The sequence below is a fragment of the Phaseolus vulgaris genome, chromosome 11, assembly GCF_000499845.2.
Source record: "Phaseolus vulgaris cultivar G19833 chromosome 11, P. vulgaris v2.0, whole genome shotgun sequence".
Classification (NCBI taxonomy): domain Eukaryota; kingdom Viridiplantae; phylum Streptophyta; class Magnoliopsida; order Fabales; family Fabaceae; genus Phaseolus; species Phaseolus vulgaris.
This window is the reverse complement of record NC_023749.2, coordinates 48,833,133-48,849,911: the sequence shown is the minus strand read 5'-3', so window position 1 is coordinate 48,849,911 and position 16,779 is coordinate 48,833,133. Positions and strand designations below refer to the sequence as shown.

Sequence of the window (16,779 nt, the reverse complement as noted above, 5' to 3'; positions counted from 1 at the left end):
CATAACAATACTAAAATTAATGTAGTGTTTCTTTTGGATAATGAATACAAAATTAATGTGTATGGAAAGATAATTTTTTTTTAAGAAAATATGGTTTTTAATACACTTTTTTTATGAGTATATACAAGAATAAATAATATGATTACGTTCATGTATAAATAGAAAAGAGTAAATTATAAGGATAATCAATAATATAATAATAATAATATTAATAACAATAATAATATTGTTGATAGTAATATTAATAATACTTTTAATAATATTAATGACAATGTTATTAATGATATTAATTATCATATTAATAATAACATTACTAATAGTAATAATAATAATTAATAATATTAAAAATAATAACAATATTAATAATATAAATAATAATGTTAATAATATTTTTAACGAAGTAGAGCCCGTTAGTTTTCTTGCAATTTCGAATTTATAACTGAAACGTGATATAAACAAAACCACTTATTAAAAAAACAAGCAAAGTTGCATCTATTTAGTTAAACTTAAAATAAATATTTTTTAAATAATTTTTTTTAAAAATCACTTATTTAAGAATTGAATCATTTACTTCTTAAAAAATATATAACTTTATTTTAAAATAAACAAATCAGACAAATAAAAATCTATTTATTTTGTTAAAAAAAACTCTTCTTTGAAAAAAAAAATACCTCAATGAAATTTATGTTTAACAGTTCATGTAAGAAAAATCGATATGGATTACTTGATATATTATATGCTTCTTAAGTGTGAATTTCTTACCAATTCAAGTGTTGTTTAATTCGTAAAATTGGTGATCAAGCATTTTTATCCAGCATTTAAACAACAATTTGATTATATTAACTTTTAGAATATACAATTAAAAAAACATCCAACCAGAAATATTACAGAATGCATAATCTACAATAGTAATTTTAACTCATAATCTAACTTATATTGCAGATTATCCCATTCAAAAATGAATTTTCAGATTATGTTATCTAAAATATATTTTATCTGAGCTTCAGAAATTGATTTCAAATTACACATTTTGCAAATGCATTGCATACATGGAAAGTGGAACACTTCCTATGTAACAGTAATAAAGCTGGGTTTAGTGAAACACCATTTACCAATTTATGAAACCCAAAGAGTTATGTCACAAAAATAAAGTGCAATGTTGAGAGCCAAACATGAAAATGAGTTTTCTAAAACCATTAAAAAACCTTGTTCTAAAACATATCAATATCTTGCTCCACCAGAAAAATTGAAGCAAAAGTGACATACATAATAGCTGTTCAAAGGTTCTGCACTTAGCATTAGGATATATCATCTCCTGTCACCATGATGCCTCCTATGAGGATAATCATCAGCTTCAATATCTTGTCTTTTGTGTCCACGTTCCTCCCTTCTAGCTCTGTAATCACCATCCTCCCTTCTACGTTTGTGATCCTCATCAGCTTCAATATCTTTCCTTTTATTATACCCTCGTTCCTCCTTTCTGTGTCTGTAATCTTCATCTTTTCTTCCAATTTTGTAATCATCGTCACTTGGACTTTTGTTTCTTCGTCCAGAATCAATCTTCACCACATCTTGCTTTCCACTGTCTTCAGGTCTTTTCCTATAATCTCTGTCATTCCTTCTCTCCAAATGGCTAGAATCTGTGTTTCTTCTATCATCTCGACTAGCTCGTCTTTCTCTGTAGCTATCATCTTCATCCATTCTTCTAGAGTCTCGCTCGTCTTTGTGCTTGTAGCTATCATCTTCATCTCTTCTTCTAGAGTCTCGCTCGTCTTTACGCTTGTAGCTATCATCTTCATCTCTTTTTCTGGATTCATGATCATCTTTCCACCTGTAATCATCATTTCCATGTCTTCTTCCCATGCGCCTATCTCTGTCTTTCTTGTCACCATGGGAATCCAATTCTCTTGCACCTCTTTCATGGCGTGCTTTGTTTTCTCCATTTCCCCCATGCCCTCTGCTTCTATCACCATACCTATCTCTTTTCGAGTCTACCATATCCTGATCCTTACGACTTCTATAATCTTTAAAATTTTCATCCCTACCTTTTTTCTCAACTGGGTCATCCCTGTCATGCCTTTGGTGTTTTACATCTTGCCTTGGGCTTTCTGGGTTATCATCTCCATCAAAAACCATTTCATATCTGCATGCACCATGAAATTGCTGTCAGACATTTGGGCAGATAAAATCAGAGACAATCAAAGAGTGACACATGCAATCAGAAGTACATACCTCGAATTATCTTCACCACGTTGGGTATTATCATCCTTTAAAATGTATTTTGTTTGTGGTTGATTCATTGTAGCCTCTCCAGTGCAGTCCTTGGCAATATGATCTGTAGAGCCACATTTGAAGCAACCACCACCTGCGGTGAAAATTATTGTGATAAGATTACATAGGGAAAGGAGCAGCTATTTACAACCAAACATTGGCATTCAGCACAATGCTGTAAAAATGAAACAAGTACTAAACAAATGCTTACAGATTGTGTGATATTGGTAAGAACCTTGGAAGAACCACATAACAAAAGCTAAAGCTAGCTGTTGTAGTTGGAAATCCCAAGGTCTCATAAACCTCACAAGAATCTCTTATTTCTAATGTGAGACTTACATCCATTCCTAGCAATTGAATCCTAACAGATATCGTTATCCTTACCTTTACCCTTTTGATCTTTCCTCTTGTATTGGGACCACAATTTTGACACACTTTGACTAAAATCCACATGTATCCTTCGATCATCAATCAAAGCATTATCCATCTGCAATTCAGGGAGCAATCAAAGAGAGAAAAAGTTCCGGATACGAGTTTTCTTTTCAAAACAAAGCAATTTTTTTCCGTATATACACTTAAAAATGTTTATTTGAACTCAGAATTGCTAGAGAAAATAACAACTCTTCAACCCACTGTCTGAAAATCGAATTAAAATTAAAACACAAGATCAGACAGAAAATGTAATTTAACAGGTAGGCAAGCATCCGAAAGAATAACATTATCATTATCATTTGTATCTATAGTATATTTAAGCCAATCAAGGATAGAAGGAATAAATAAATAAACCCTAAATAAATAAATAAATCTACAACAGTATCTAATGTGCATGAAGCAAAACAGAATAATTTACTGCCAAGAAAAATAAACAATACTCATGGTAAAAATATGCTTCATAATTTTCAGAATACCTTAAAATATGCTTGCTCACATGACTGTCTGTCCTCAAATTCTGTCAATGAGTAAATATAAGATACTGTTAATTGAATGAAAACAAAAATGTGATAATTCATTTTCCAATTACAGAGTAGGTTTTTATCTAGACTATCACCAGACTCGATATCACATTCACAGTTAGTGTGGTAAGCCAATTTCTAAATGTCCCTTGTGATAGTCATTGTGATGTTGTGACACGTATTCTTTGATACATGAAAAAAGCTACAGGACAAGGATTATTGTATGAAGACAAAGGAAATACAAAAATCACTTGTTATTCTGATGTGGATTGAGTAGGATCACCATCAGATAGAAGATCCATTTCTGGTACTATGTTCTTACCGGAGGAAACCTGATCTCATGGAGAAACAAAAGCCAAACATAGTCGCTAGATCCAATGCAAAAAACATAATATCGTGCTACAGAAGTAGCCACTTGTGAGCTTACCTGACCTGGGCAACTACTACAACAACTAAAAATCGGGAACATCTATGAAACGAAGCTAATTTGTGACAATCAAACTGCACTTCTGTTAGGAACCCAGTAAAAGGAAATCAAGAAACACAAAGACAGAGATAGAACTCTGAAAAATTCCCCTGTTTATTGTGGTTCACTGTTACAGAAAGAAAAACCTTCAAAGGGAACAACCTCCCTTTCTCACAGGACTATTCCTGTTTGAGGAAATCTAATACTCAAAAAACTCCCCTTCCCAAAACCTGTTGGTCTTTATTTAAAGACCAACTATACCCAACCAACAACTAACCGCTCCCTTAACGGTTCCTATTATTTCTCCTATGATACACCTTCCCTGTCATTTCCTTATTCTTATTTTCTGTCCTAACAACTTCACATTGCATCAAAACCGGGCTTCCATTAAAGAACCCAACAAATAGAGATTAATTATCACTTTGTTAGAGAAAAGGTGCTCTCTAAAGAGATCACAACTGATTTTGTCAATTCTAGTAACCAGTAGGTTGATGTGTTCACCAAGTCTCTTTAACAGCATTCCAGTGGTGATGTTGAGGGTTGTTCATGAACTGGCATGCTTTGTTGACACTATAGGCGAGTTCAGGACGAGTGATGAGGATATATTGAAGAGAGCCTACCACTGAGCGATAGAATGAAGGATCATCAACAGCAGTGGTAGCGTCTATTGTTAGACGAGTAGTGGAGAGCATAGGTGTTGGTTGAGGCTTGGAAGAGAGCATGTTGGTTTTACGAAGGAGATCCTGAATGTATTTAGTTTGAGATAGATGTAAGCCGCCATCCAACGTCCAAGTGGCTTCAATCCCGAGAAAGTAATGAAGAGTCCCAAGGTCCTTTAGGGCAAAGTGCTGATTGAGAGAGTGAATAAGACGCTGAATGGCACTGTTAGAGTTCCCTGTGATTAGTATGTCATCAACATAGATTAGGACAAAGAGAGTAATATTGTTGTGGAAGTGAAGGAAAAGAGAGGTGTCACTTTTAGTAGGATGAAAACCAAGAGAAAGCAAAGTGGTACTTAGCTTGTGAAACCAGGATCTAGGTGCTTGCTTCAACCCATAGAGAGCTTTGGTAAGTTTGCAGACAGTGTTGGAGTCACCAGTTTCAAAACCAGGAGGTTGACTCATGTAGACAGATTCCTCAAGGTCACCATACAAAAAGGCGTTATTAATATCAATTTGATTGACATACCAGTTTAGTTGAAGGGCTAGAGTAAGTATAATACGGATGGTGACAGGCTTTATCACAGGACTGAATGTTTCAAAATAGTCAAAACCATATTGCTGATGAAAACCTTTGGCGACGAGGCGAGCTTTATTGCGCTGAAATGAGCCATCAACATTGTATTTTATTTTGAAAATCCATTTGCAGCCAATGGGTTGAACTCCAGGAGGAAAGGTAGTGAGAATCCAAGTGTTGTTTGTGTTTAGAGCAGCAAGTTCTTCTTGCATGGCAGCAAGCCATTGGGGAAGCTGTAAGGCCTCTTTGGTGGATTTTGGGAGAGGCAACACAGGGACAGTAGTGAAAGCACTTGGACCAAGTAAGGCAGCCTTCGCACGTGTAAGCATAGGGTGAGTGTTGTGAGGAGCACAATGTTGTGGTGGTGAAACCGTGGAAGACAAATCAGAGTGAGAAGATGTGGATGCAGAGGAAGCAGGTTGGTCATGTGAAGAGGCAGGGGCGATGGGTTGTGAGGCAGGAAGAGCTGGTTGTGACACAGAGAAAGTTGGTTGTTGAAAAACAGTTAAACTAGGTGAAGCATCGGAGGGGCTATTTGTGGGTGGAGAGACAGAAGAAAAAGGGTTAGAAGAATCAGCATAGGGAAAAACAGATTCATTAAAGGTAACATGGCGAGTAATATACATACGCCCAGAGGGAGAGAGACACATGTAGCCTTTGTGATTGGATGCATAGCCAAGAAACACACACAAAGATGAACGAAAACTCATTTTATGTTTATTATATGGGCGAAGCAAAGGATAACAAGCACATCCAAAGGTTTTATAAAAAACATAATCAGGGTGTGTGTTAAACAACAATAGTATGGGCTTTGATTATTTAAAACAGGTGTGGTAAAACATTGATAATGGATACAACAGCAGTGAAAGCATAGCCCCAGAAATGCATGCGTAATTTAGAGCAAGCAAGTAAAGTCAAACCAATATCAACAATATGTCTATGCTTGCGTTCCACAGAACCATTCTGTTCATGAGTGTGAGGGCAAGTTAGACGGTGAGATATGCCATTGGATAGCAAAAAGGATTTAAAACAGAGAAATTCTTTTGCATTATCAGTCTGAATGCTTAACAAAGGAAAACCAGTCTGTTTTTCAACATATATTTTGAAAGATTTAAAAACAGTGAGAGCTTGTGATTTAGCATGAATTAAATAGAACCAAACATATCTAGTGTAAGCATCCACAAAAGAGATATAATAAGGAGCACCATTAGTGGAAGGGGTAGCCGATGGCCCCCAAATGTCAATGAAAGCAAGTTGTAAAGGTTTAGAGTATATAGTTTGAGAGGCTTTAAAAGGAAGCTGATGGGACTTGCCAACAACACAGGATTCACAAAATTCATGTTTAGCAGTAAAGGGTATATTACACATCTTCATTATTTGATGAATCACTCTTGGTTGGGCATGACCAAACCGGGAGTGCCACAAATGATAAGCAGAAGAGCCAGCAGAGAGTGCAGTATTGTAAGCAGAGTATGATGCAGTTTGAACTAGATTGGGAAACACATAAAGACCATCTTTAAGCTTGCCTTGGAGCAGGATTTTGTTGGTTCCCTGACGTTTAACAAGGCAAACATCAGCATGAAACTCAAAGAAAACATTATTATCACGGGCGAACCTGGAAACACTTAATAGATTTTTAGAAATAGTAGGAACATGCAGAAGGTGGTGTAAAGAGAAGGTATGATGAGTATTAATATCTGTAAAAGTTGCAGAACCAATAGAAGTAATAGGAAGCTGGAAACCATTACCTACAGCCACCTTTTCCGAACCTGTGTAGGGAGTTGTTGTGGAAAGATTGGTGCCATGAGCAGTGAGATGATGGGAAGCACCGCTATCAGGGTACCAAAGGGGATCATGGAGATTTTTGGGAGTCCCGAGGATCGAAGGTTCATCATCACAAAAAGATGAAGGAAAATGAGCAGTATTAGCAGTAACTTGAGATGGAGTGGAAGAATCAAACCTATGCCAACAGTGAAGGGCAGTATGCCCATATTTTCCACAGATTTGACATTGAACCCGAGAAGAGGAAGCAGTAGAAGATATCTTGGGGAAGTTCTTGGATGACTGAAAGCGGGGTTTAGAGTAGAACCGTTGTTTGGTGTGACCAGAGGGGCGGAAAAAGGAGGAAGAATGTGTAGAACTGGAGTTGTAGGGAGAGAAGGAGGATGGGACAGAAGCAACATTTGACTGCAGAATGTGATCAACAAATTGTTTGTTTCGTTCAATACGATTTTCTTGAGTAAGAAGCAGTGCTTCAATGTCTGCAACCGTGTAAGGGTCAAGACGGGATGTGATAGAGGTTATAAAGGAGTCATATTCTTCAGACAGCCCGTCAAGAACAGCTTCAATGTGATCTTCGGTAGAGATGGGACAACCCACAGCAGCCAATTGATCTACAGTTTTCTTGATATCAAGAAGGTAGGTAGAGATGGAGCGGTCCTTCTTGGGTGTACGCAGCTGCTGCTTGTGCTTCTTGATTTGAGCACGGGTTTGGGACGCATAATGGGTCTGGAGCTTTTCCCAGACTTGGGCTGACGTGTCCATGCCAACCATCTGGGTGAGGACACTTGCGGTCATTGATGCCAGTAACCAGGCCAAGATTGCTTGATCTTGACGATCATACTGGATGTATTTGGAATTCACAATTGGAGAAGCGTCTTCTTCGATAGAAATGAGACGTGGAGGAATGCAAGACCCATCCAGAAAATAAAGAAGATCTAACTGCGAAGAGTGGCATTAACTTGCTGCCGCCAGACAAGGAAGTTTTCTGAGTCCAGTTTTAGAGGAATTGGCGTATGAAAGATATGAGGGGGAAGGGCTTCGGGCTTGGCAGAAAAAGTTTCAGAATTGGGTTCAGTGGTAGATGATGAGGCCATTTTTGGCTCTGGATACCATAAAAGAGTAAAGAGGGTGAGAGAAAGGATTAGGAAGAAGAGAGAGAGAGATTGAGAGAACTTTAGTATTTGAGATTCTAATTTACATGTAGAGCAGCCTGGGTATTAATAGTACCCAGTGCAGTATGGAATACAAGTGAACAGTTAGGATTGTTATAAACAGTTATTACTGTTATACCTAATATAGAGGGCCCCGGGTTGAGTACATTGGTAACAAGCTTGGTGCAAATGACATATATGCTTCAGTTTGAGGGGAGTGTTTGAATGTAATTAGTCATTAACTATTACAAATTTGTTAATCATTAGCTGTTACATATTTTAGGAAATTAGAATCATTGATCCCTAATTATGATGCAAGAATTTATTGTATATGATTCTGGAAATTAGTATAAAAGGAAACTTTGATTTAGAAACAGAAAACTTATTTGTAGTATACATGTTAAGCATATCTTCCTTTTATTGCCTTTTGTTATTCCTAGTTGGAAATGCTACACTAAAGACATCCTGAATGTTTTGTTTTATAAAAAAGGTGGTAGACAGAAAATGACTAGAATTACATAGGAAAGAACCAGGCAACTGGAGTAGAAATTGGAAAGAAAATGGGAGAAAGAACCACTTGAACACAATTAAAGAAGCACAAATGACAAAGTGGATATACATACTGACCTATAAAAGCATAGCATAAACTGTCACCAGTTTTGTGATCACGGATGATTTCAGCCCTACAATTAAAATATTAAGTAAGAACAGTGTATACAAAATGATATCACTATTGGTAAATGTCATGACAGGTAAAGTGCCTAATATTACTCACGATGATACAGTTCCAAAGCGAGAAAATATAGTATTCAAGTCTTCATCCTAAAATTTAAAAGAAAAAATATTAGTAGTCAAGTAATGATTTTGACCTCAGTATAAATTGGGGGGAAAGAGAACATGATAACTACATATACATAACACCACACAGAAAGGTATTACACACCTCGGTAACTGGATTCAATTTACAGACAAACAATACATTGTCGGGAGGCTTAATCTCAGCATCAGGAATATCCCCAATCTGAAATAAGAAAGAAAACGGAGTTTGCAAGGGATCACATTCACAAATGAAGTACTAAAACGATGTATTATACTTACACTCTCAAGTACAACTGCCCTAGAATGTGCTTCCTTTGATCTGATAACCTCCTCAAGTTCTGCTGGATTTAATTGTTCATCCATGGGCACCCAATCATCTTCAAGTCGTACTTCATCCTCAACCTAGTAAAATTGCATTAAGTCATGCCATAGATGTTTGAACAAGTATGCTTACTGAAGACTGTAAAATTGAAATTTTCATAATTATAATGCTTGAATTGATTTGTAATCACAAGAATCCAATCATCCAACTATAGTCATACAGTTATAGTCAGAAACCGTTTTACATTGAATGATAATCCTCAAACTATAGCTATAGAGCGACAGTCAGACATAAATTAATTTGTAATATCACAATAATCCAATCATCATGTAATCAATTCCCGATTAAAAAGTGGGAAACAAATATCAGTCTCCATCTCACCTGCTATTAGGGGAGGAAGAGATATTCTCCAAAAATGAAAAAAAACATTTACATTAAACAAAACATCAATGCAAAATAAGTTAATTAACTCATCTATTCTGTCGGGAAACAAAACTCATTGAGAAACCATGAATAGAATGCTCAAAAAGCCTTGCTTGAAGAAAGCAACCAACACCATACATAGAACAGGAGGACAAATGCATTCCAAGTATTCAACTTATAACCTCAGAAATCTGTATTTTTAATTTTAATAAGGTTGTATTTCAATGAAGCATCACAAGGGGCAAAGATTCATGCTATCATGTATCATATTGGCTTGAAATATGGCCTATATACTCCTCAAGGCTTAAGAAATCCTCCTCCACTATGTTAGTTTTTGGGATTTAGGCTTCGAACTTTTCCAGTGTATGAAAAAAATGGTCTGGCGTTTGATCTTTGCCCCCACCATTCTTTTAATAAAAATCAAATTTTAGCATAAGTATGACTGTTACTCACACTTCCATCCCAAAAGGCTCTTACATGAGGAGTATGTTATAAATATAAAAATATCCACACATTTTCACCTAAGAAGTTAACCTTTTGAGATAGTTGGTTCATGACAAACCATGCACTATCCAGTCTTCTTGTTGGGCCATCTATAAATGTCAACTTATAAACTTCACATTTCAGAAGTCTAGATTTATGCATGATGGGTGAATGTTTAGTTGTCTCATGTCAATATAGAAAAATACACCTAATAAGGCTCATGCAATCTTCTTCACTTGAGTTAGGCCCAGTGCAATAATAATTCAAAATAGAGATATCTTAGTAGACAAATCTGTTGTCATATTTCTATAATTCGAATTAAAGCAAAATCAAAGATGCTCACTAAAGTGTGTCTAAAGTACCAAATGGATTTTCTTAATGTTTAAGTTAAGAAAAATAAGGTCAATGAAACAACTTTGTTTTTTGAATCAATTGGACACATTTCCATGATAAATACTTTTATATTATAAAGGACAATTGCAATGCTAACAAACAACCAATGACATAATTCTCTGCAGTTTCAAGTAATGAAATACACAGTTGCAATCAACCATTACCTCATCTTTAGGTTTTCCTTCTGGGGAAGCATCAGGAATGAACTCAGATAGCTGAGAAGGATCATCATAAGGATCCTCTAGGATGTACGTGTGCTTGATTCTGTTCAAGAAAATCAAGATTATGAATACATTTTCTTCATCTCAAAATGACAAATAAGAAATCGTTGTTTTCAATTCATATTTTGTAGTGAAGAATAAGTACAAACCTTATATTTTTATATGGTCTTCCTTTGTCATCTACATAAGCCTCATTTATTCTAGTTAAAGTCTCAAATCCTTCAGCTACCTCACCAAAAACCTGTAACAATGAACAAAGTTCAGCAAAACATGAGTAAATGCAGAAGCACTTGAATACCGACAATTCTTAAATGTGAATCTCTTCCACACTGTAAGCTCTTCCTCTAGCAGAAGCCACAAGCACATTATTGCAAATACTTGTTGGTCACCAAAGCAAAAACTAACTATGATACCAATTTGTTGTGGATCGAAGAGGAGCAACGAATAGGAAAATACTCAACAAATGGGTCATGAACCAATTACATAAGAGATAATGACACCACTTTCAATCCAAAACCTTAAGACAATAGATTTGGGGTTTTTCTTCCTATATATTGTTCATCTTGCTCATTTTTGTACAATGTGAGACTCCTAACTAACACTTGAATGCCAACATATTATATACATTCTACTAGAAGTGATATCAATTACTAAAAATTTATAGTATTCATAATTAAAAATGAAAAGGCATAGACGTCTTATGCAAAACAAACAAATAAACACCAATAAAAGTCAAATACAAGTTTCCCATACTGAAATTATCAATCATCATTTTCAAAATTTTCACTATTATTGCATCTATAGATTTCAATTTTGAAAATTAAAATCTAAAAAATAACCCTCCAGAAAAACCTAATGTCTCAATTCTAAGGTATTATTTGGAATCAACACAGCACTGCTATAATGCCCACTATTCAACCTACAATTTGGTCCGCTACAGCCATACTCTAAATTACTCCACTACAGCAGCTCCAGCAGCGAGCAAGGGGCCGCTTTGCACCACTATACTGTTATAGCAACCCTCTAACTCTCATTAAAATACAACTCTTCCTAACTTATCACTTTGTAATGACTACATAACAAAATAAAATTATTCTGAGCAGAAGTTAAACCACTTATGGTCAATTGATCAAATCCATAAAAAGTTAAATGTTTCCACGTCCTCAAAATAAAGATGCATCCATACCTGTGAAACAAGTAAAGCACTCAGAAACAAGTAAAGCAAGGATGCATGGAATACTTACTGTGTGCTTTCCATCAAGGTAGTCAAGGTCATCACGCAGTGTGATATAGAACTGAAAACAGAAACAACAAAATAATAGTAATTGAAAAGTTATTTTACATATAACTACTCTTATATAACAGGAAAGGAACCCTCAACCTGCTCCAAACATGACATACCTGTGAAGCATTTAAATTCTCCCCAGCACTTGCCATGGCAACTGTTCCAGTTTTGGAATGCTTAAGATCAATATGAATTTCATCGCTGAAAAACCGAGCTTGATCGCCATAAAGAAACCTTAAAAAGTGAAAGTCATTGCATAAACGATAATGCTACTTCAGAAGCTTCACATTTTATATATAAAAAAAAGATCAGTGAATGTTAAACAGTAACTAAATGCACAAGCAGTTCCATTTACGTACTTGTAAACAGAATCACCGCCAGTTCCTGTGCCAGTTGGATCACCAGTTTGAGCTGTAAAATCCTTTTGAACAGTGTGAAATAAACACCCATTATAGTACTTCATCCTGGTGCAACAATTCCAAACCCACAAAGAGACATTACGATGCAAACAAAAACCCATATATGAAAATATCACACAAAACAAAATAATAACAATAAGGACCAATTTGGGCAAACAACTTAAATAAGTACTCAATATGCAAACACTTGTTTGCACATAAGTTATTTTAATAATCAAATATAAAACAGGGTTTGCTTGTTGACATATAAACAGGGTGCTGTTTTCATAAGCTATCCTAAAGAACTTATTTATAAGAAAAACAACTTCGAGATCAGAAGCTGTTCTCATAAACTCTCTCAATGACTTACTTAAGTTCTTAAGTTATAAAATAATTTCAAATAAGTTGCAAATAAACTATTCCAAACGGAACCTAACTCCATCAAATAATCCATTTATGCAACTAGAATAACAAAGAGTACATAAAATATAAAAAAAAAACATACAGAGTAAAACAAAATCATAGCAACAGAGAGTATGTTGTGATTCCGATCAAGCACCCACATACGAAAATACCATACAGCGCATTAAAAAAGACCAAGTTCGGTGATTTTTATCTGAAGAACAAAGACCCAATAAGGGTTTTCGTTTCAGAAGCACCGAAATTTTTTTAGAAAACAGAAGAGGACCCAATAACAAAATTGCGACATTGGTAGAAGCTAGGGTTAGGGGATGAGAAATTTGGAGAGCTTACTTGCAAAGCTTCAAGAAACTTTTGCAGGTCAAGGGGCATTTGTTGGTGTGCAAATCGACCACAAGGTCCCCTAAGCTCGTCACGATCAGAACCGACATTTTGGCGTTGTTCTCTGAGACACGAACTTCTTCTTTGTTATGCTTTCACTCAATAACTTCTTCTTCTTCTTCGAAGACGTTCACGTTCGATTTCAGCTCTAGTTCAGAGGAGTGAGATTGCACAACGTTCAAATTTCGTAACAGAGAAAAATTAAGGCAAATGCTCCTGCACCCAACACATTTTAACCTGCACCCAACACAATTTTTAAAGTTCCAAAAGCCCTTTATTCCGAAAATAAAAATCCGAAATTAAAAATAATATATTCCGGAAAAATATATCCGGAAGTCGTTATTAAGTTTTGGAAATAAAAATCCGGAAATAAAATTTAAAATTCTATTCCAGACAAAAAAATCCGAAATTGATAAATAATACATTCTGGAAAAAAAAATCCGAAAAAGAGATTATTGTGTTTCGGAAATAAAAATCCGGAAACAAAAATGAGAAACTCATTCTGGATAAAAAAATCCATAATATAAAATTTCGTTCCGGAAAAAAAAATCCGGAACACATATTTCGGAAATTTTTTTTAAGGATAGTTTCGTCTTTTCCGCTGGAATCGGGTACAGTGATATGGTGCAAGAAGCAATTGCCAAAAATTATTTTGTGCAGATTTCAGCAGTAATAAGTTAGCATTTTCTTCTTTCACCCCCCATAATTTCTAACTTCAGCCACATAATTTCAAAGTTTTCCAAAAAATTTCAACAAAGTATAAAATGCATTCTAAAATGAGTTTTTTAGAAAAAAAATTGAAACAAGTTTTTCTGAATGTAAATGATACTTTCAAGAACGAGCTTTTTAGAATAATTTTTCAAAACAATTTTTTCATAATAAATGAAATATGTTATAGAAGGAGCTTTTTAGAACAAAATTTATGAAATTAATTTTTTAGTCTTTATAATTTTTATTTAATTGATTTTAGTCTTTCTAATCTTTATAGGTTAAACACTTATGTAAAAAAGATTAATCCTAAAAGGTGTATAACTTGAATTTAATAATTTAGTATGTTAACACCTACTTCACAAACAATCTTAACGCTTTCTTTGAAGTCATTTAACCTACATAAATTCTTTCATCCCACTCGAAGTTTCATTAATTTATTTGGCGCAATTTTTTTCACTATTTTGTATAAAAATATAATTTATATAATTAAATATGTATATATAAATGTAAATGTGAATAAGAAAATAAAAAAAATACAAATCAAATATTAATTTATAAGAAATAAATATTAGCATATACGAATAAATAAAAAAACTAAACATACTAAAATTAATATAAACAATACATAAAGATAAATAATATGCATAAATAAATAAATTGTTCAAGTATCAACAAACTGACGCAAATATTGAGAAAGTAACAATAAACCGTCATGTAAAAAAATGATTCATCCGAAAAGGCGAGTAACTTGAATTTAATTATTTGGTATGTTAGCCTCTACTTCAAAAACAATTTTATCGCTTTCTTTGAAATCATTTAACCTACAAAAATTCTTTCATCCCGCTTAAGTTTTTTTTATTTAATTGACATGTTTTCCCTTCCTATTATAAATAATAATATAATTTATATAATTAAATATAAATAAATGTAATTGTAAATGACAAAATAATTTAAAAATTAAAATATATATAAGAAATAATCATTACTATATGCGAATAAATAAAAAAGGATAAACATACTAAAATTAATCTAAACAATCCATGGACATAAATAAATAATTCAAGTATAACAAACTGAAAAAAAATTCGAGGAAAGCAAGTAACAATAAATAGTTATGTAAAACATGGCTCATCCTAAAATTTGAATAACTCGAATATTTGTTATGTTAACCTCTGCTTCAAAAATAATTTTATTATTGTCTTCTTTGAAGTTATTTAACATAAAATTATTTCATCCCACCCCAAGTTTTGTTGATTTATTTGATGCGTTTTCTTTTATTTTTTTGTATAAAAATATAATTCATATAATTATATATATATATATATATAATTATCTATGTATAAACAGTTAGGTAATAAATGATTCATCTTAAAATTCGGATATGAATTTATGAATAATTAATATTTTGAATAATTTATGAATTTCATTTATTTCAAATTTTTATTTATGTATGATATTAAATAATTTAGGTATGTATTTATTTACGATTTTGAATAAATTTGGAATATAATTTGTTTTGGATTTTTATTTAAGTAGAAAATTAAATAATTTAGATTTTGAAAATTTTAGAAATTTTATTTTTTTTAGATTTTTATTTAAGTAAGAAACAAAACAATTTAGGATTTGTATTTATTTATGATTTTGAAATATTAGAAATTTTATTAATTTTAGATTTTTATTCAAGAATGACATTAAATAATTTAGGATATGGATATATTTAGAATTTTGAATCAAATTTTGGTTTAAAAATGATATTACAAATTTCCAGGATTTTTATTTATTTAGGATTTTGAAAATCTTAGAAAGAAAGACAAAGTTTTTAAGAATTCAATTGCATTAATTAAAATATATAAATACCTTTTTTAAATTAATAATTTATTGTATAACTCATGTTAAGTTTCCATTTAATTACCAATATTATTTCATTTTATTCATTAATTTGTCAATATTATAATTTATATTTTGTTCATAAAATCATATGAAATGAAAATCAAAGCCAATAAATTTGTTATTATTTTTTTGTGATTTAATTTATGGTTTAAAAAAAATACTATGAATTAGTTACCAAATTTTTTTATGAAGAAAATGAAGAAGATAAACATGGTAAAATATAAAATACCTATTACATAGAAATTACATTAAATTTAAATTGCACACTATTAAATAATAAATTCCTAAAAAAAATGTAACTAATCCTATTCCTATAAGCAACACTTTAATAATTTGTATTTTTCATCAAGGAAATACACATGCACGTTTGTTTCTGCTTACCTGCAAATAGAACATTTTGCTAAGTTATATAATATATTACTAAGGTCAAAAAAATGGAGTGATATTATAAGACCCAACTCTCAAAAAAATGTTGTGAGATGACACTTAGCAATAAGACTTAATGAATGTAATAATGAATACATAGGGAGTGATGAGCAATAAACCATCAGTACACATAATTAGTGATGAAAACATAAACACATTCCAACAAAATAAACTTTTAAAGTTGGATCAAATGAACAAATTAGATGAAGAAAAAAGGAACATTAAATTGCAAAAAAAAGTTAATGAGATGAACTTAATGAACAGAAAAACTAAATGCAAGCAAGAAACATTGAACAGATAAGAAAACAAACTGCAAAAACAAAAAGAATGAGATGAAAAAAATGGATAGAAAAGGTAAATGCAAGAAACACTGAACAAAAAAGAAAACAAACTGCAAAAAAACGAAAAGAATGAGATGAACAAAATGGACTGAAAAGCTAAATGCAAGAAACACTGAACAAAATTGACAAAAAATGCAAAAAATGAAAAGAATGAGATGAACAAACTGGACAGAACCAATAAACGCAAGAAACATTGATCAGAAAAAAAAGCAAGCAACTTTAATAAAAAAACCCAAAAAAGCAAGCAACTAAGAACAACTCAAAAAACAGGTTTGTCTTGCCAGTTCTTGCCATAGCTCTGTTGTTCTCTGGTTACTCTTTAGCTGCAATAGAAGATCCTGGTTTTTCAAGGTATAAAGGAAAAGAATCTTCAAAAACTTATACCAGATTCTACGCTATTTAGAATG

At 32.9% G+C, this 16,779-nt stretch overlaps 1 protein-coding gene across 1 annotated transcript; it reads right to left on the bottom strand.

Moving 5' to 3' along the window:
- Positions 1 to 1,173: 1,173 nt before the first annotated feature.
- LOC137830690 (peptidyl-prolyl cis-trans isomerase CYP59) lies at positions 1,174 to 13,266 on the bottom strand. Its single transcript, XM_068638163.1, has 14 exons — positions 12,957 to 13,266; positions 12,165 to 12,269; positions 11,922 to 12,039; positions 11,765 to 11,815; positions 10,670 to 10,761; positions 10,464 to 10,563; positions 8,958 to 9,080; positions 8,803 to 8,880; positions 8,635 to 8,681; positions 8,487 to 8,542; positions 3,180 to 3,220; positions 2,656 to 2,758; positions 2,233 to 2,365; positions 1,174 to 2,143 (listed from the first exon to the last, which is right to left on the bottom strand). The coding sequence occupies exons 1-14, from the start codon at positions 13,052 to 13,054 to the stop codon at positions 1,309 to 1,311; spliced, it is 1,980 nt and encodes a 659-aa protein (XP_068494264.1). The 5' UTR covers positions 13,055 to 13,266; the 3' UTR covers positions 1,174 to 1,308.
- Positions 13,267 to 16,779: the final 3,513 nt, after the last annotated feature.